Source organism: Haliotis cracherodii, unplaced genomic scaffold (assembly GCF_022045235.1).
Source record: "Haliotis cracherodii isolate W230 unplaced genomic scaffold, xgHalCrac1.p SCAF_10, whole genome shotgun sequence".
NCBI lineage: Eukaryota > Metazoa > Mollusca > Gastropoda > Lepetellida > Haliotidae > Haliotis > Haliotis cracherodii.
Genome location: NW_027266265.1, coordinates 4771119 through 4793237, shown reverse-complemented (window position 1 = coordinate 4793237; position 22119 = coordinate 4771119). Strand labels below are relative to the sequence as shown.

Below are 22119 nucleotides of genomic sequence, written 5' to 3'. Positions count from 1 at the left end.
TTACAGTGAACATACATGGTCCCTACAGTTGACAGATAATACACTACATGTACAGTAAACAGTAATAACAGTACATATACCGTTTACATTGAGTACACTACATATACCGTAAACAGTAAACACAATATATATACAATAAACAATAAATACAGTACAGTACATTGTAAGAAACCAACCATTTATTGCACAAAAATATCAATACGAAGACATGTACACGAAGTAACTACTTTGAGAAAAAACTATACAATATAAATGTGTCTCTGAACGGCCTGTAGGAAGTGTATATTTAACATATGAATAAACTCATTTTTTCATTTGTTTATAAAACTATTTTTCATTTGGTAAATTAAATATAAATTACTAAAAATTACGTAAATGTAATTGTGAAGGCGACAAACAGTATTGGCATCAATTGATCGATGACCACCAAAAAAAACTGACAGGGGCTGTGCATGAGTTAGGCTTTTTTTGTCATTTAAATATAACTTTGTGAATTAAATGTCCACCTTAATTACAATACATATATAAGGGGCACATAATATATCTTCGCTTGTACCTTCAATATGTCATAGTTATGACCTAGAAGCGAAATATAAACGTTGTTTTGTTGTTGTTGTTGTTGTTGTTGTTGAGGGCCACAGAACAGTGTATACAATTCAATGAATTCAATATCACATGATACAATACTGATATTTATATCTGACATAATGAGCGAAATAAAAACTATGTATAAACAAAATAACAGTAATTTGCATTAACTTGGAAATGATGGGCCACTGCAACAACAGCTTGTTTACGATGGTACTATTTCCCGTCTAGAAACCAGCTATTCAAAAGCCTTTATTGCCGGTAAATTTGATTTACCGCATGTTCTTGGTCATTACATACGGGGTAGAAATAGTTTAAGATTTTTCAAATCGAAATACCTCAAACTACGAGACAGGAGCCAGAGCGTTCTTGATAGGGACGGATACTGTGCCTTCATTCCATGATATACTTCCATCTACGTCAGTGACTTATTTTGAACGATTCTTTTTGTTGCATTTATATAATACAATACGTTGTTTAGGTGAGAATATTCAACTCACATTCAAATCTTGTTAAAATAACGACCATGTGTAAGGTTGAAGGTCATAACAGCAAATGCATATCATTTAGAACCTTGTATCAGACATTTTGAGGTAAAATTGCATCGGAGTACACAGCGAAGATGAAAATGAGGAAGTAGGATTTTGTCATGATACAATACATAGCTCTGAAAACGTAATTACCATCCAGACATGAACACAAATACCGACAGAAATTCTTTTTAAGCCTTGGTCTGATGTAATGTAATATGCACATATTCAGATCAATCTATGATAGAAGTAAAACATATCATTGTCCTTGGTCGAACAACGTATTAACATACCCAGCATCAGCTTGAAGTCTCAACTTCGACTCATCGAATATACGATGGTGAAACTGATGTTTAAATGTAACCATCCCTAGTTTCTTCATGGCGTCATAGGCCTTCAGGAAGCCGATGTAGTCAGCCCTTTTGGGGAAGTCAGTAAAGAGATGCCACTCGATGAGGAACTGCTTGACCGTGGTCAACATGCCGGTCTCAAGGAGATCCTTCAGAACCAACCACTCGTGGCCTTCCACGTCCATCTTCAAGATGTCCAGTGATCTCTGGAATAGACAGACAAGGTGTTGGCAATGTGCATGTCCTTCGTGTTCCTCTTGGTGGTAGCTCAGTCATGTTCATCTTTACCTTAATGATGTTCATCTCTAACTCAATCATGTTTATCACTAACTCAATGCTGTTCATCTCTAACCCAATGATGTTCATCACTAACTCAATGATGTTCATCTCTTTAACTCAGTGATGTTCATCTGTAATTCAGTGATGTTCATCTGTAGTTCAGTTATGTTCATCTGTAACTCAATGATGTTCATCTCTAACTCAATTACGTTTATCGGTAAAAGTCACAAATCTTGTATTTTCTCTCTTGTCTCGTATTTTCTAGCATCTCGAAATGTTTGGTGAAGCCTAGCTTTAATTACAGCTTAGATATGAGGGGCGTTGGGTTTGTTTCTATGTTCTAGTTGGTAACCCTCGTTAACCGATAAGTATCCTTTATATAATCTACCCATATAAAACAATATACTGTTAAACCTCATGTAGCAGACATTTCCCTGCCAGAGGATTTGTCTTAAACCTTGAAGAATCGCATTGTTATCTGGCATCCGAACCAGTCCCTATGTTATGTATACGTAACCGCGGCAATTAGTACACAACTTGTATCTGCGGCAATTAGTACATAACTTGTATCTGGGGCAATTAGCACACAACCTGTATCTGCGGCAAAACGTATACTACCACTATCAGTGGCAAATAGTACACTACCTCTTCATGGCCCAACTCCTTCTTGATAGTCGACAGTCTCCTCATCTTCCAGTATTGTTTATGTCTCACATAAAAATCCCTCCTCGCTTCAAATTTGTCATCGTCAAAACCTGCTAGCCCGATTTTGTGAAACACAACACCATTTTCCTTGACATGGTCCTCGCTCTTTATGCTGGAACCAGAAAACAACATTCTAAAAAGTATTCCCTTGAAAGATATATTCAAATTACTTCCCAAACGCTATAGCAGTTGAGTGATGTCACAGATAGACTGTCAAAAGCAATGTGCAACATAATGCGTCGTCTACGGATTCATATATTTGCATAAATATTCATTTATCATCCAAAAAAGGTTGCCAAAGGGGGAGGTCAGTCGATGTAACTGCCACACAATGCTTTCATTGTAGGCCATGGAGATTTGTCAGGGTTACTGTTGACAACGCCTTACAACTGCAAACAATGACCAGTCTTCATCAGTCAGGGAGATGCCATTCATAGCGTACCTGGGGTCAAAGGAGTGGACCTCGCATCCCATGCTGCGCATGTGGTTGTCAAAGTCCCAGTTTCTGTAGATCCTGGAAGGTAAAGGGAGAACATGAAATGTGGATCTTGATATGAAAATAGGTCAGTGTTTGAAGCTCATGGAAGCTGGACGCGGCGAACGAGACTGTATACTGACATACTGTAATGTGTACCTGAGTGAGTGAGTATGTTTTTTACGCCGCTTTTAGCAATATTCCTGCAATATCACGGCGGGGGACACTGTAATGTAACGCTACTGGTTTGTGTCTAACTGTCTAATTGTATTATGTTTGTGTGCAATTGATTTCTTTATCTGAATGTATCGATTAAAGTCTGCATAAAGTTTTCAAATGAGAATTGTTTTTTCTTAATTCTTGATACATGTATATATTTATTGCATTCCAATAGGATTAGAAAGGATGTCAGAGTTTACCCAAGTGAACCATGTACGCTTTGTTACAGTAAATGTTTTCTGAAAGTTCTGTTGTCTGTGAAAATAGGTACACCCTTGAAAATGTTATATTGAGAATTGGGTTCATCCCCTTTATTTACTGACGTCACAAACCGTATATTATGTTATTGGTCTTAACCTGTACAAAGTAAATCTAATAAGTTGGCTTATGTTGTATTTTTAATGTTATTGTCATAATATGAATCTGAACATTACAAACATGAATGGATTAACTTTGTAAAACACAATCTGAACAATTTGGGTTTCAGTAATATATGGCCAATCTCAACATGGGTTTACTACCTTTCTGCAAACAAATGTTATTTCCACAAGATTACATGATTAATATCTGCAAGTATGGAGACATGAAATAGAAAATACCTTAAAAGGTACTACCTGTTTAGATAACAGGTTAAATAATATATTGTGTGAATTATTATTTGTTATGTTGCATCACTACTTGTGTGTGTACGTGTTCTTGGACCACGGTCTGAAGGTAATAAGGTTCAGTTCAGTTCAAATCAGTCTCATGCTCATACTGGTGATCTGTCGGACTCATGTCGCGAGCTCGAGAAACACGGGGTCACGGGTGGCCAAGTCGTTTAGGGCGCCGCGATTCGCTGTGCAGAGTTGCGTCCCTTGGGCACACCAGAAACGAAGAGTGTGGGCTCGAATCCCGGTTCGCCCAGATTATGTATCTAGGTTTGTCAGCATCGAAGTGGTAAACGTCTGAGACCTGCATCACTTCGGGCTTTCCTCTCACATTAAGCTGACACGCCGTGATATAACTGGAATACTGTTAAAAGCGGCGTTAAACCCAACTCACCCACTCACTCACTCATGAGTAACACTGAAGTCGTACACTCACAACATGTAACGCAAACATTCAAACACACTGATTATTTACCCAAAGGAATACACCAAACAAGGTTTGGCGATAGTGAATGGCTTGTCTTGACACATGTACCAGTTTCCCGCTGTAGACACATTCTTGCACGTGTACTCGTAGGGTTTCTCCCAGTCCCTGCAAATATGAAAGAGTTTGGAATGGTCAACATTTATTAATCAGTTTGATCATATTTATTCTTTGACAATTTTCTCAGAATATCACATTGCAAACTAAAATGCAGGCAAAAGAAAGTATGCACTTGAAAATAGGATTTGACCAAACAATTACAAACGTTAGCAAAACGTTATCAGGTTCAAAACACTACAAACGGACGTTCCAAAACACAATGTGATACCCGTATGAAATACATCACCATCGTGTAGCCATTTCTTGTTTATTAATAGCTAACATCAAGCATGTGTGTATATTTTCTTTTGACTGACAGTTTACGAGGGCTGATCAAAAAGCTCAAAGCTTGACTAACTTTCAAATCTTTTAACAAAGTGAACTTGTCAGTGTGGTACATTGTAAGTGTATTTAATCTGTTGAGGCCGACTGTATATTAGTGACAGTCAGTTGAACGTGATGGGGTCCAAAAGGTCAGAGAAATTGAAAAGAACGAGTACCGAGCAGTCATCAGGTTTTTGACTTTAGGTTGGTCCCCAAGCAATTCATGACCGAATGGCACGAGTGCATGGGGATAAGTGCCCTAGCTATTCCATCGTCAGACTTAAGCGGCTATGTTGAAGGCTGGGAGAACAAGCCCTGATGATGACCCTAGGTCTGGACGTCCCTCAACTTCCATCAATGAAGATTCAATCAAGGAGATAGATAAAAACGTATACTGCCAGACAGACTTATTACCATTGCTCAACATGTCTAATCCATTGATCCATTGAAACTAGTATTCATTAACATTTACAGGTGAATAAGATATCTGCTCGTTGGGTGCCAAAGTTTCTAAATTCTGATCTTAAAGAAAATATGAACTGACATTGCCAGTAACAAGCGATGAAACATGGGACTACCACTATTATCTCGAGTCAAAACGTCAATCCATGGAATGGCCAAAGTCCACTTCTTCGGTACCAAAGAAATTCAAGTGTTCATGTTCAGTGAAGAACGTTATGGCCACTGTAATCTGGGATGCAAAGGGTGTGATCCTTGTTGATTACTTAGTCAAAAGACGACTACTAGTGCCTACTATGCTGATTTGCTTCATCGCCCCTAGAGAAAACTGAGAGGAATGACATTTTGCTCGAGTGAATACCACTTTATGACAATGCCTCTTCACACACCTGACCCGTGAAGATCCGGAGTAGAATAGGTCTTCAGCAACACATGTTTGCCGTAAAAGTCAACTATGCTTGTCGTAAGAGGCGACCAACGAGATCGGGTGGTCAGGCTCGCTGACTTAGTTTATGCATGGCATTGTATCCCGACTGTGTGGATCGATGCTCATGATGTCAGTCACTGGATTGTCTGGTCGAGAGTCCATTATTTACAGAACGCGGTCACATAACTGGGATATTGCTGAGTGCGGCGTTAAACAACAAACAAACAAAATCGCACACCTCTCGTCTTGCAAAGGCTGCTTTGCAACATTGTGTGTTCGAAGAGTTCATCACCTTCCGTACTCGCCAGACCTGGCACCAAGTGATTTCGACCCGTTTCCTAAACCGAAAGAACCCCTTCGTGGAAAGTGCTATGACTACAACGATGACCTCAAAGCTGCCTTGAATGGTTTTACATAATATCTTCAGAAAACCCTCTATCTGACCGGAACTGAAAAGCTTCACTGTCGATATGAGAAGTGTATTGAAAAGCAGGGAGATCATGTTAATAAAAAGAATAAAAAACGCTTTCAAAAGTGTTTGTTTTATTTGTTATGCGTTGAACATTTTGACCAGCCCTCGTATTCAATTTACCCGTAAAGTAAACCCTATTCGCAAACCTAACTTATATATGAATGACACAGAAATCAAAGATGTACAAAGTCATAAGTACCTAGATATTACATTACAAAGTAACTGTTCATGAACAATGCACAGTGATAATACTGCAATGAAATAATGTCCTCTGGTTAATTGTTTAAGAAATTATAAAGATCGTCCCGAACTACATTAGAAACTACGTACACGTCATTTATTTTACCAACTTTTGCTTATTGTTGTCATATTTAGGATACGGTCCTAATGAACAAACTAATTCATTTGTGAAATTAAACTAGACTCAGAACTGTATGTGCACTGTCCGGGGTACGAGTCATCAGAACTTTATGATTTTTTTTGTTGGAACTTTATTATTTTTACCAACACGGTTATTCTTTAGAAACAGTGCTTTTCGGAAATTCGTATTTGAGTAAGGGATATCAAATCCAAATATGAGATTCTGTTCAAAACTTCAACCTGGCAGATTCTCAATTAAGTAAATGAAAATTGGTTAATATAAACTGCTAAAATACATACGTGTATCTAGCTTGGCATGTATCATTCATTTGTCGCATTCATCCTTTACTGGTGTATTAATTGTATCATGTAGTATGAGTAAAGCGTTGTTGAGGTAAGCGATTCGCTTGTGTACCAATCCATTTCATGGTTTTGTTAAAATAAATACAATGTTTGTTTAAAGCAAGAGGTCAGCAACGGGTCTCCATGACGACCACCATGTCAAAAGTACAGAGAGACCTCTTAAGGAACCACATCACTAAATCAACAGTATTTAAATAGAAATAAGCACGAGCTAATAACTATAAAGTGATGAGAATATATGACAGACATGTCAATCGTGAATAAAAGTGTATGATAATGCAGTATTGTAGGAATTTTGTTGTGGCAGAGAGAGAGAGAGAACAAACAAGCTTAAAGGGGCACTGATCTAAAGCAATTCCCCGGGACTGGTTGTTGCCTTTGTTATTGTTTCTTCCCAGTGAGTACCCGGATGATACGCAACGCAACTGAGCGTGACAAGAGACTGGGCTACCGTCTGCAAGAACAGCTAAATAAACTAGGAGGCAATATTTGTTTTAAGCATTTTGGAACGCTGATCGGTTAACCGTGATCTATAAAGATTTCTAAAAAGGGCCATGCTAATTAATTTCTTCAGCCTAAAACAAACAGACAAAAAGAACGGCGGAGCTCATCGGATGTCGTCATTTGGAAATACCCCAGATGGTTATAGTTTAATCATAAAAAAGCATCCATGCAGTGAAAGCATTTTCGGATTTCGGATAGCGTCGATAATACGATTGCTACTCCCTTGTTGTCATCCACGTTTTCTGGTATAACCCTACACTTGTGTATTTATCGTCATTCACTTGATGCTCAGTTAATGAATTTATTACAGGTATACTTAGTGGTAGCACCACTCAGAATACCTGACAAAGGTTCCCATTTGGCATTTATTGTGTCTGGGGTAATTATTCAATCTAAATCCAGGTTTGAAGTGAGGGGAAATGTGTGTTATGTAATATGCACGTATAGATAAATTACTACTGTAATTACGGTATACGCATTTCTGTGTTTTTCCGGTGAGTCACGGTATGGCAAGATCCCGTGTTTACTGTAGCGTGACCAGTTTACTGTAGCTTCACGAAAACGAAGAGATTTTAGAGTTGATTATGGCTAGGTTTCGCTCTTCCGGCCCATAACCTAGCAGCCCAGCAAGAGATGAATGATCAGTTGATTTACTTTTTAGTGAATCAACGGATCGTTCCTTGTCATCAAAGGAATAACAGAAAATACGTTGATTGATTAATCACTGTTAATTTGCACAGTTGATATGTCAAAAGTGAGTGTTTACATGTCTAGGTTTACTAAAACAAAGGGCATACACTCATATCATGGCGTGAAGTGCCGATGTAAAAACAACATACTTTGTTCAAAGGCTTAACCGATGATACGTTGATTGATTGCTCATTGTTATCTAACTCATGGATTTTTTTAGGAACCGTGGACGTTATGAAAATAGTTGTCACTTGTGCTTTCTCAGCCAACCTTTGAGACTTGACGCCTTTGTGAAACTCCTGAAACAATGTGATCAGTTGAGAAACGAACACGGGTTATAATATCCCGAGACGATATATATTTTTAAACATTTGATTGTTACAGAGACACGTGACATCGAATAAGCTTCTTTGTACAGCTGCAGACGTGTGGGACATTGTTACTTTGTGTGGATATTCACGGATACATTCCTCGAACAAGGAAGCTGCCTAAAATTATACACGTAAATTTGGTAGGTTATAATTATGATATTTGCCTTCTGTTTTCCTTCATTTGCTGTAGCATTCAACAGATTCATGTGTTTCTCTCAGGCAATTTATAAAAATGTTTAATCATTTTAGTCATTTTGACTGAAAAATCTGTCCATTTCTTTAACAGATTGACTGAAATTGATTACGACGATCAAAAGGTCCTAAAAACATCACAATAGATTAGTATGTAGGTTGGATTAGAAGCCAAACAATATAGAAATGTACTTTTCATCGTAACATTTACAGTCTCTTGGTGATGATATTAAACATAAAAATCTTTGGAACTCGTTTTATGATAATACAGATGGACATATTTTTCAGTCAATTTGTAAAATAACTGTATATTTAGGCGTTTAATAAATTTTCAAAGTGAAAATTTTGCACATTTTTACTGTAAAAATATAAACACGATAAAATAAGCAATACTCAGTAGAAATATTTACTTTGTGTTGAAAGTCAAAATAGTGTAAACGAAAATCGCACAATTACCAAGCAAGACTTAGTGACTTATCAAAACTTGGTCACCAGTACCGATGCTACCCACAAAGATACCTACATTTCCTTATTATTTCAAAAACTGTATTTCATTTTATTGATCAATGCGACCATACGCCGTTATACTATCAATAAAAGTGACAAATACGCTTACGAATTGCGCAGCACAGGTCGCGAACTAGTCTAGATTTCTACTGTATCACCCGGGTACTCACGGGGAAAAAACAATAACAAAGGCAACAACCAGTCCCGGAGAATTGCTTTAGATCAGTGTCCCTTTAATGGATATTGACATCCTGAGGAGACGCACTAAAGACCCAATGCGCATTGTGAACAAAGTACCTTCCGTAGACGTTTTGGACAAGTTCGTTTATTCAATACCTTTCTCAAGCTATTAGTTACTTTTAACAAAAATCAATGCTTTATAACATGCACATGTTCAGTTCGGGATTTGACTGAACTTTTACAGTGAGAAATTTGGAAATACATAAATGCTTTTTAACTTGTACTTTTTCAATTCGGGATTTGACTGAACTTTTATTGTGTGAAATTTGGAAATTGTGGGATGTATCGTTGTTACGATACGTCTTCTTCAGACGAAAGTATGAAGTATTTACGTCACTCACCAATGAACACGGCGTAGCCATGGTACACGGGTTAACTGTTACGAGACAGTCAAGATTTCACATAGCCGAGCGGAGGGTCAATAGGGTTACTTTTGTCACGATAGAATTGAGCTTCACATACTGTGTTTTCAATGAAGATCTAGGTTAACCTCCTATAAAGATATGAGCGGAAAGATTTGTTTTTATTCTCATGGCTACCGAAGCATGTAGCGGGATACAGCAGTCTGATAGTGACTTGACTGGTAGTTGAAACTAGAATGTTTTGTGTTGATCAGGAGAACGGTTAGGCAGGTTAGACAGGCTAGGCAGGTTAGACAGGCGGGCAGGTGGGCAGGTAGGCCGACTGACGGTGTCAAGATGCCGCCTGGCTAATGGTGTGCTATTACAATTATGTACTTGTATTCCAGTGACAGCCCAAACTCCGTGAAGGGTCATACTCCGATGAACCGTCACAAAGTGAAAGTCAGTGCAAGTGAGAGTCAGTTCTGTCAGTTCTGTCAGTTCTATATCTCCCTCAGTTCTATAACTCTCTATCAGTTCTATCAGTTCTATATCTCCCTCAGTTCTATCAGTTCTATCAGTTCTATCAGTTCTATAACTCTCTATCAGTTCTACATGTTCTATAACTCCATCAGTTCTATCCGTTCTATCTGTTCTATAACTCCATCAGTTCTATAACTCTCTATCAGTTCTATATGTTCTATAACTCCATCAGTTCTATCAGTTCTATAACCCCATCAGTTCTATCAGTTCTATAACTCTCTATCAGTTTTATCAGTTGTATCTGTTCTATAACTCCATCAGTTCTATATGTTCTATAACTCCATCAGTTCTATCAGTTCTATAACCCCATCAGTTCTATCAGTTCTATAACTCTCTATCAGTTTTATCAGTTGTATCTGTTCTATAACTCCATCAGTTCTATCAGTTCTATAACCCCATCAGTTCTATAACTCTCTATCAGTTTTATCAGTTGTATCTGTTCTATAACTCCATCAGTTCTATAACTCCATCAGTTCTATCTGTTATATAACCCCATCAGTTCTATCAGTTCTATCAGTTCTATCCGTTCTATAACTCTTTATCAGTTCTATCAGTAACGTCAATTGCCTCTTTGTACTCACATACCGGTTTATCACAGTTTATTTATCTATCAATTTCCAAATTGCTTTACGTTAGTTGAATTAACACCTGGCTGAGCGGAGGCATGGGTAGAAGGGTGGGAATGTAGTGTTATGTTTTGTGTTGATGTGTTCTTCTTCTTCTCCTTCTATGATTCTGGGTTCGAATCTGGGTTCGCCCCGATTATTTTCTAGGTTTGTCAGCACCATCACTGATGTGGTAAACGTATGAGATCTGCATCATTTCGGACATCCATCCCACATTAAGCTGACACGCCGTAAAATAACTGGATTACTGTTAAAAGCGGCGTTAAACCCAACTCACTCTTCTGTTAAATTACTTTATTGTTGTCACATCTGGGACTACCTACCATTTGAGTATCGCGCTAGCCTGCCACCACTCCGTGATTGAGAAGCCCCGTCTGCTGGGTTCGGGTGCGGGTAGCCTGGCCTCAGTTTGCTTCAGGTCTCGTGAGTGCAAGGACGGGTCATTCTTCAGCCTGTTGTACAATTTGTCCACTACTGACGAAAAAAGATTCAGCAGTTAGCATACAATAGACTCGGATACCATGCGGCAGTTTAACATGAATACCCCTCAATGCCCCTTATGCCGACCGCCAGGTTACCTCGGATTTTTCATGGAGATATACTAGATATGTTTTTCAGTTACAATTGCAAAACAACATAGTTTTTTTAATGTATAACCATAAGCCTAACTATTTATTTTTGTTACAAAAGCATCTTGCAACAATGTATTTTACCAAGAGGATTTTGGGACACATATACTTCTATCGACAACATGTAAATGTGGGGAACCGAACCAGGCCTTCGGTGCCAAGAACGAACAATTTAACAGCCGAAGCACTGTTGGAATAATCTATGATGTAGACTGTGCGACTCACGGGCACCCGGAAGTCATAACCCTGGGACAGGTGTACTAAACTCAGGTCATAGGCCGTTTCATACTTTCATCGCTTCCTTCTGTGTGGTCAAGTTCGGACTCCTGGCCATTCCGAAGTTGTCCCGCCCTGCCTTACATGCATGCCAACACGCGAATAAGTTTATCATCTGTGAAAGGTACCTTGTCAGGTAAATCACAATGTCATTCAGGATAGGTGATTAGATAGATTTGCGTTATTTTGATACATGCTATTTTCAAAGCCCTATTCGTATTTATTGAGTGAAAATAATTTTTCTTGCGGTTCCGGCAGTACCTCTTTAACTACATGCAACCCCACCGCCCTGGTTCAATAAATCAGATCGTTCATAGTGAAAGCATGTCACTCATATTCGTTTTTATTTTTTTATTTCTGTTGGCATATTGTTTTTAACCAGAGCTATCCGTTCTTCTTCCTATCACAAATCCGGACCTGCATGTTGTGTGGTTGCTATTTTTCACTTTTACTTCTGATAGCAATCATGTTAGTATTTGCTTGAATGTGTTACCGTGTATTTCAATCAAGTGTTGTGACCGTCTATTGCCGTCTAATGTTGATACCGTCTATAATTATTAAGTGTTGTCACTGTCTATTACCATTAAGCGTTGTTACCCTCTATTACTATCAAGTGTCGTTACTGTCTATCACCATCAAGTGTTATTAACGTCTATTACCATCAAGTGGTGTTACCGTCTATTACCATCAAGTGTTGTTACCGTCTATTACCATCAAGTGTTGTTACCGTCTTTTTCCATCAAGTGATGTTACCGTCTATTCCCATCAAGTGGTGATCCGTCTATTACCATCAAGTGTTGATACCATCTATTACTATCAAGTGTTGTTACCGTCTATTACCATCAAGTGATGTTACCGTCTATTCCCATCAGGTGGTGTTACCGTCTATTACCATCAAGTGTTGTTACCGTCTATTACCATCAAGTGTTGATACCGTCTATTGCCAACAAGTGTTGTTACCGTCTATTATCTTCAAGCGGTGTCACCGTTCATTACCATCAAGTGGTGTTACTGTTTACCGGTTTTCTTATATGTTTGTGCTCCCGTGTGTCTAACTCCACTGCTTCACACAATAGTAACAGAGTGACTGAGTGAGTTGATGTCAACGGCGTTTTTAACATAATTCCAGTTATATCACGGTGTGTCAGCTTAATTTAAGAGGAAAGCCCTATGTGATGCATATATATATATATATTTATATATGGAGAAAATATGGGCATAAGGGCACCCCGTCCAAATATGACATATAGGTTTCAACACAACAATTATTGGAGACATTCAAACGCTCATGCACGTGCCATGCGATATGACGTCATTGATGGGGGCCTATGGACGTGCAATGTGTTACTGCACGTGCATCCTGTGCAGCTGTACACAGCATGTGCAACTCAAAATTCGCTGTCACTTTGGAAAGCATGATCTGTGGCCATTCAAACAAACAAATCACAAACAAATCATGCCAAGATTGACAGCTGCACAGCATCATGAAGCCATTGGAATGATTCGAGTGGGAATGAGGCAACAACAGGTGGCAACACATTTCCAATGCCATCGTTACACGATATCGGCATTGGTGAGGCGTTATCAGAACACAAATGACGTTGCCGACCACCCACGTTCAGGACGCCCCCGAGTAACGACGCCAGGACTGGACAGATGGATTCGAGTTACACATCTCCGACACAGGTTCCAAACGGCAGTAACGACGTCCCAGACAATTCCTGGACTGCGCCGTATCCATCCTAACACTGTCAGGAAGCGTTTACGTCAGTACGGGATTCGACCACGACGCCCTGCCATACGTCCCATCCTGACACACCGTCATCGCGGCAACCGTCTAAGATGGTGTCTAAATCATGTTCGCCAACCTCGAATATGGTGGAGAAATGTTGTCTTTACAGATGAATCGAGGTTTAACATTTCCCACAGTGACGGGCGCCAACGTGTCTACCGGCGTTTGGGAGAACGTTATGCACGCAACTGTATTGTGGAGGGGAATCGTTTTTGGAGGTGGCTTTGCGATGATTTGGGGTGGGATAACAGCACGGCACCGAACCCCTTTGGTGGTTGTTCAGGGCAATGTCACCGGTGTTGGCTACAGGGATAATATTCTGAGGCCTGTGGTCATTCCTTTCCTGCAACGTCATGGCCCGGGATTGACATTTCAACATGACAACGCTCGTCCTCACACGGCTAGGGTCGCAATGGATTTCCTTCACCATAACAATGTCATGTTACTGCCATGGCCTGCAAATTCTCAAGATCTCTCCCCAATAGAGCATGTGTGGGATGAAATGGGGCGCCGTCTGCGTAGTTTTCCACATCCTCCAGATAACGTCCGTGACTTGGCACAGGATTTGAGGAGGATATGGCAGGCCATTCCCCAGGCCTTCCATGCCCATTTGGTGGACTCCATGCGTCACCGATGCACTGCTGTGATTCACGCACAGGGTGGTCATACCCGTTATTGACTTTGTCGTTTGACCCCCTACTCCATTTTGATCTTCTGACGCCATCGTAAAGGATGTTGTTCAGGTCCCGTTGACATTTTCTTATGGTCCGATCATTCAGCTACATTCACGACCGTTTAAATAGGCTTTTATGTCTTGGTATTCATTACAACATGTTCTTACTCCCGTGGTGACACGATCTTATCTGAGTTATACACAAGCTCGTACATGGGTCCGTGCTCTCGATAAGAGGACAAATATCGTTATAAAGCGTGTTATAACGAGTCTACTGGTCTTGCCAAAGCTCAAGCAGTGTGCATGTCACTTGACACTGACCTTCACCTCGGATCACCCCCATATTAGTTGGTGTGAACAGTGTCCTTTGTGTGTCTCATTCGGGACGCTGCTTCATATCCTCGGGAATCTGGGTGACGGTTCGGGCTGAACAATTTTTATTCCTGTAGTAATGTTTGCTTCAATGATTTATGCCTGAGGGTTGGTGTCTGATTCATGGACTGTGTTCACTGAGAAAAGCTGTGTCAAGGGCGGGCCCAGTATTTGTCAAAGGGTGGGGTCCAAAATATAAAATAAATACTGGGGTGCGTCATTCCATCAAATGTGTATTATAACCGTGAACCTTACTTGGGTGTGTGACATACAATATCAGGGATGCTCTTAGCCTGACACATATAGATGTGTGACATACCATATCAGAGATGTTTTTTTAGCCTAAAACATATAGGTGTATGACATATCATGTCGGAGATGGTTTTTTAGCCTAAAACACATGGGTGTGTGACATACCATATCGGAGATGTTTTTTTAGCCTAAAACATATGGGTGTGTGACATATCATATCGGAGATGTTTTTTTTAGCTTAAAACACATGGGTGTCTGACATATCATATCGGAGATGTTTTTTTAGCCTAAAACATATAGGTGTGTGACATATCATATCGGAGATGTTTTTTTAGCTTAAAACTGCTATCCGCTTCTAATTATGTTATTGGTTCAATAGGGATACAGGCGTTTAAAGTGCTGACTGTAGGCGAGGACAAACACATAGATACATACACACACACGCGCACGCACGCACGCACGCACACAAACTCACACACATACACGTACACTCACATACACACACGCGCACAATCAAACACCCCCTCAAAATCAACAAATGCTCCATAGTGTCAACATGACCTGTGGCTGAATAACAGGGTCGAAAACTAAATTGGATTCATTTAAACTAACATCTATCACAAAAATGAAACGTAACTGGCCTCCAGTGCAGTTCCCTGTTTTGGCTTGTGTCATGTGTTCACGTGATTTTGGGTGAACATTTGTCGTGTCTTTGCATGTGTTTGTGACGGGTGCAACCGCAGGGGCAGGACACGCCCACCTTTTCGCGAACACCTGGTATAATCTCAGTTTGATTAGTGATTCCTGAACGAAATGATGATGATTCTGTTTGTTTGTTGTTTAACGCCGCGCTCAGCAATATTCCAGCTATATGACAGCGCTATGCTGATGAGTGAGTGAGTGAGTATGGTTTTACGGTTTGGTGCGAAACTAGGGGTGGTGTGTTTAGCTTCCTGTACTCGGAAAAGGAGCTGGCTAAGATAGTCATTATTTATGTTTTTATTGCTGCTCTAAGGCCAAACTGTGCACATACGTACAGGTAATAGCTGTTGAATGCTCGGTTATTTTGTAAAAAAAATATAACGTTACTTCAGAAGTCTATGGGAAAACATTTGGTTGTGTGTAACCTATAGCCACGATAACTATTGGGGCCACCACTGTACAAGGAAAATGTAACTCCTTTCAACCAAAATTCTGCGAAAACACGGGTATCGGGAAAATACTTTAACAACAAGACAGGCAACTCTTTAACACCTGTGAATGTGTTAGGTGTTCATTAGTTATATTATCAATGCCACAGGCTTTGACTTTTAAAAAAATTGTATTTAAAGCTGTATTAATTTCCAAAAGATGCATTTCATTGTTCAGAACAGCATGACCTTCACAGGTGGCTACTGTCCTTATAATGTACATACTCTTGACTACAATGGTCTACAGCCCATGAAGTTTGAAGACAGGGTCAGTTACGTTATCTGAGCATCCTACGTGGTGTATTTAGTTCTTGGTAATATGAACATAGATATAGCCTAGTCGACTATCCTGCAAGAGTATTCAAGGAATAGTGCCCCAACAAACAGTATAATTAATGCGATTGTTTACAAATACTAAGGCCATTGTCTTATATTCAAAAAATCATATGTTATCCATATTGTAAAGGATTCACGATATCTTTCAAAGTATTCCAAAGGATTGTGAATAGAATGAACATTTTAGAATTTGAATTTCTTATATATTAATGTTAAAGAAGATATAACATGACATGCAGTAATGAGACATACACTTATGAACGTCAATTTCGCGGTCATGTGACCGCTCTCTCGTCCAATGGAAAAGCCGTATATCGTGTAAACTTCAAATTAAAAAAATATATCAATACGACTCCCCTTTCCAATATGGCCGTCACATGGTAACATAAGTATACAGCGATCTGTAGAAATAGGCTCATGTACTCTGAATCAAGAGATGTGATTGATACCAGATACGTTCCCTTCCAAATAATGTATTGACATAAGAAGAGTATTTGCATTAGAGCATCAGTGGTTCTCGATTACGTACAATGGAGGCATGAACACCGATGTATTTACTGAGTATGAAGTTTGTCTAGCTCGAACAAATTGCTCCATTGCTTTGATCGTTTTTGAAAAGTCCCCACCCCACCCACAACACCCAACCTTAGAAAGCCGAGCGGTTGATGAATAAAATATTGTTTCAGTATGTATATAAAAGGGGTGTACATCTCGTTAGCGGCCATTGTAATTATGGCAACAATCTTATTGGTGCAATAAACACAAATATTGGACACCGGTGGGGTAGGAGTCGTTCGCCCTGGCATCATTATTTGATAGTGATTCATAAACGCAAGCTTATGATAGAGTAGGAACCGTGCAAGGGACTCTGCCTGAAGCAGAGACGTCCTGTGAACAGTAGTTGGTGATCCATGAAGCACAGGACCAGGTAACAAATACAACTAACAAACAAACTCGCAGGCGCGTCGGAAGGCGAGTGTTTGCTGGTGCTATTTGTTACGTGGTCCAGTGACGCTGCACAGCAACCTTACCGCCAGGTTCCTTTTGTATCATTAATCCCATTAAAAAAGCTGATGGAAATCCCCGTGACCCTCTCGGGTATAGAGGCATATCTCTCGTATCAATTCCATGTAAACTTTATTCTGACATTTTAAATACGCGGTTAAATACATGGTTAAAGTAATAACATTCTAGCTAACGAACAGAACGGGTTTCGCATACTCAAGAACATTTGTATACTCTGTACTCAATTACCAATAGCAGAACATTTTTAAAACAATCTACCTATGTATGCTTCATTGACATAAAAAAAGCATTTGACACTGTCAATAGAGAGTGTCTGTGGTACAAACTTATGTGTCTAGGTATAAATGGTAGATTTCTTCATGCATTTCAGTCAATGTATAACAACACTAAATCATATGTTCGTGTAAACAACAGTCACACTGATATATTCCCAGTCTATTCTGGAGTTCGACAGGGTTGTGTCCTGTCGCCGACATTATTTTCAGTATAAGTAAACGACTCTTTATGCAAACATTATTGATTTAATAGCCCCGGACGAGTGTAGCTTGCAACGTATGCTTGAGGGTGTTCGCGACTGGTGCGCCCGTTAGCGCTTGCTAGTCAACGTTAAAAAAACAAACGTAATCCATTTCCGCCCAAATGTAATACCCCGATCCAAATTTGTTTATACTTTAAGTAACAATGGCATTGATTATACTCATGCATGAATATGCTAATATATATGTTAAAAAATAATAAATGAAATTATATTGTGAATTCATTGGCGTTTCAAAAGCTTTTGATAATGTTTGGAGGTTGATAATGGTTAAATTCTGGAATTACGGGTTAGTTAAAAACATGTACAGTAACATTAAGCCATGTGCTCAAAAAGGCAAGCACACTTCTTGCTTCTTCTGAAGCTACACTGGAGTTCGTCAGGGAGAAAATCCATCTCCCCTACTATTTTCAATATTCCTAAACGACCTCGAGTCGTGGTTGATATAAAACTGTTGTCAAGGTGTCAAGTTAACGCTGTCAGAGGAAACATTTACTCTCTGTGTACAGTTCCTGTTACTGCTGTACGCCGATGGCATAGTTCTATTTGGTACCGATTCTGGTTCTCTACAAACGTCTTTAAACTCACTCTTATTATACTGTCGAAAATGGAAACTATCGGTCAACATATCTAAAACTAAAGTTGTTGTTTTTGTCAGTGGTACTACAAAGAAAAAACTCGCCCCCTTCATTTTCGAAAATAAAGAATAAGAAACGATAGACTTCTATGATTATTTAGGCAAAAAATTCACTATAAATAGGAAATTTGGATTTGCCGTCAAAATTCTAATCGAGGATGCCACAAAATGTATGCACTGTCTCCTGAGGAAATCCCGAAATATCAATCTCGATTGTATTATTAAAGCATTTGATGTTATGGTGTTACCAATCTTTCTGTATGGTCACGAAGTGTTGGAATTTGGGATGTTTGAATATGGTTGGAAAAGTTCATTTAATATTCCTTCACGACTGGTTTAAAATTATGTATTCCTTCTTTTATGGTCTATGGCGATTAGACAGGGCCCCTTAATATTAGAGTAGCTAAGAGAATTATAGGTTTTTGGCATAGACATATTATACGATCTCCACAAAATAAGTTTTCGACTTTAATACATCAATTCATTAAGATGGATGCTAACGTAAACTCCAATATTCACGCTTGGTTATATAATTTCTGGTGTCCCCCGACGTGATATTGCTGGAATGTTGCTAAAAGCGGCGTCAAACCATACTCACTTACTATATAATTCAGAATGTTTGTCAAGCTCCTCTGGCCTGACCCAAGCATATATTATGTCATGTAATTTCAACACCAAGTGGCTAGTCTCGTCTATGGAAAGAATATTGACCGATCATTTTCTACACTCCTGGAGAAGTTCAATATTGTCGAGTTCAAAAGATTTCTAAAATAAACATCTAAAAGAAATGTCATTATTTGAAAACTATCATTATCTACCTAAATCGGTTTATTACCCACTCTTAAAATTTCGCACTAATTACCACACTTTCCCAGTGAGACCGGCCGCTGGAATAATGTACCCATAGCACAATGTCTGCGTTCATTCTGTAACTCCCCGGCAATAGCTGATGAATTTCATTATCTATTTCGATGTCAAGCTTTGGAAAACAAAAGACATTCACTTATTCCTAGCATATATTTAACATGGTCAAATGTGTTTCCATTAAAAAGCCTATTTTCAACAACTAAACTAAACGAGCTTTAACGTCTATCAAAATATGTATTATTTGTATTTACCACTTCGAATGCTAAATCTAAATACACAGTTCACAGCCTTCTTGATGTACATATTATATTTATCTCTGTACTTTATGTATGCTCTTGTACCACCGTCGGTGGTCTATGAAGAAATAAAGAATCGGAATCTGACACCTTGTCCTCAAATAACATCCTCAATGAACATTAGTAACACAGCGAGTAACACTTTCGAGTCGATATATTCTGTGTATTATATGCGAATAGTACATTACAGTGCACACTTTTGTATATTCTTAACAGTTTCCTCGTGCTAATGCTGTAGGTACTGTGCAAAACATGACACGTTAGTCATTTGTTTTTTTTCTCACTCTCCCTTTATCAATAACCTTATTGTCTCTTAACTGACAGGCGAGCACTGTATGGTAGAGTATCCTCAACATACTAGTGTGGTCTTTGAAAGGCATTTAGAACTGATACACATGAGGAAGAGAATATATGGATGTCAACTTCTTTATTATGAGGAACACAACGTTTCGAAGTATATGCTTACTCCTTCATCAGGTGAATGAATGCCATGAGGCAGAGAGCATATATATGTACATGTCAGGACAACAAAATTGATAAGATAAAAGGGTGAAAAATAACAAAGGGTAGAAACTAACAAGGGAAGCCAACAGATGATTGGCGCTGATAGGTGATTAGCGATAGACAATGGAAGCCAACGCTTTACGGTAATTGACACTGAAGGTATGTAAGCAAGTACTTAAGTTATCATAAATAAGTAGAAGGTAATGGACACTGGGCAAACGGTAGGCCGGGCTAATTAGCACTGATAGGTGAAAGAATGGACATAACATAGGGCAAATTGAAGCATATACTCCGAAACGTTATGTTCCTCATAATAAAAAAGTTGACATCCATATTAGTCTGTCTTACAACGGTTTTTTTATGTAAGATGTGTTCATTTCAGAGACTAGATGTTAGTCTAACATCCTTATATTCTCTTCCTCATACTAAAATAGGTTAACTGTGTGTCCATTTCTCTCCCAAGCTTAGCCAGTCACTATCCATTGTGTTCAACTGGGTGTGCCCAAACAAGAACGCGTGATTTCCTGTCCCCCAGATACGGGAAGGTTAATACTAAATGGAGGAAGATATATTATCTAGCAACTCACCTGAGTCAGAAAGTTGGTTTAAATCCACATTTGTATCATTACTTCTGTAAAATGAGTTCATAAAAAGCAACAGTCCCACTGAGGTGAATATGAGCGTAGCGAGCCCAGCGTTCACCCGCGCCATCTTTCTGTATATGCAATGATCGGGTGGGTCTGCGAACTGGGTCAGGTGGAATGTCAAGATAGTAAAGCGTAATGTAGCGTGACAAAAAACAATACAAAAGCGGATGAAATACTTCCCTAATGCGGCTTAGTGGTCTCCTCAAAAAGTGAGCTTACTTGTGCTGTAATGGGCTAGTCCAATCTAGGTAGACTAATTAGAACGGGGACACCTCGGTTTGCCGGTGTCACGAAATATAATCGCCCCCAGAATCGTTTTATAAATACTTGCCATGCAGTTCAATAGTTGATGTTATTTTGGGTTAGGTAATGTTGTAATCTATTTTTAGCCATTGATTCCATTAATTTGCATAAGTTTGAAGTTAGGGATATTGGTCTATATGAGTTAGCTTGATTAGCTAGTTTATTGGGTTTAGGGATTGGTATGACTAGGGCCTGTTTCCAGGGAGTAGGAACCTGTCCGTTTAGGTAGATGAGATTGTATAGTTTGAGTAGTGCCTGGAGTAGTTTTAGCGGGAGATTTTTATTTATTGGTAAGAAGTTAGGTCAAATCCTGGGGCTGTGCCCTTTTTCCTGTTTTGGATTATGTAGAGGAGCTCCTCCATTGTGAAGGGTTGGTTTATTTCTAGATTGTTATTGTTTGGTTCTTTTGTGGGTTAGTTTTTTGTTTTAAGTTTATCTTGGAATTTTTGGCTGAAGTTGGTGTTACTGCTAACGGCTGAAAAGTGGTTGGCGAGATTATTTGCTTTTTGGGCGGGGTTGGTTGAGTTGTTAATGTTAGTTTTTTTTATGTCGTTTTAAACCTCTAATGGCGTGGATTTTGCGCCAGACCGTTCTAGCATCTGTACAGTTATTTATAACTTCGCAGATTTTTTTCCAGTTTAGCTGGCTTCTGATAGAGACGATGTTTAGTTTATATGCTAGTCGTTAAGTATAAAGATTGTTTAGTAACTTTAGAAGTTCTAGGACAGTTATTAACACATGTAGTGTCAGCCCTATGGCATTCGCGATTGTCCACTTCCAGAAAAGATCCTGTGTTGGTTTAACATGAATTAGTAAAGGTTAATTAGGGATGTCCAACACGTTAATTAATGTCAAAACACTGTCATTTCCTGCCTAGGATATCACACCCCTACACGCTAAGGTCGGTGAGAAACATTCTCATCAAAGAAAACACACAGTCAAGACTGTAGATTCCTGTCGTCTGGCTACAAATCCTGTGATGTATT

At 39.1% G+C, this 22119-nt stretch overlaps 1 protein-coding gene across 3 annotated transcripts; it reads right to left on the bottom strand.

The window, feature by feature from the left end:
- Window positions 1–196: 196 nt before the first annotated feature.
- Window positions 197–21097, bottom strand: LOC139453981 (probable methyltransferase-like protein 24). 3 transcript variants are annotated; one of them, XM_071235450.1, is made up of 6 exons: window positions 21050–21097; window positions 11122–11269; window positions 4272–4388; window positions 2895–2966; window positions 2393–2564; window positions 197–1674 (listed from the first exon to the last, which is right to left on the bottom strand). In XM_071235450.1, coding segments are annotated over exons 1-6 (807 nt in total). In that variant the 5' UTR covers window positions 21051–21097; the 3' UTR covers window positions 197–1377. The 3 variants fall into 3 exon arrangements, with proteins under 3 accessions (XP_071091551.1, XP_071091549.1, XP_071091550.1); XM_071235448.1 differs by lacking the exon at window positions 21050–21097 and adding an exon at window positions 20771–21034 and having other exon boundaries at window positions 11122–11272; XM_071235449.1 differs by lacking the exon at window positions 21050–21097 and adding an exon at window positions 20771–21034.
- Between the last annotated feature and the right edge of the window lie 1022 nt (window positions 21098–22119).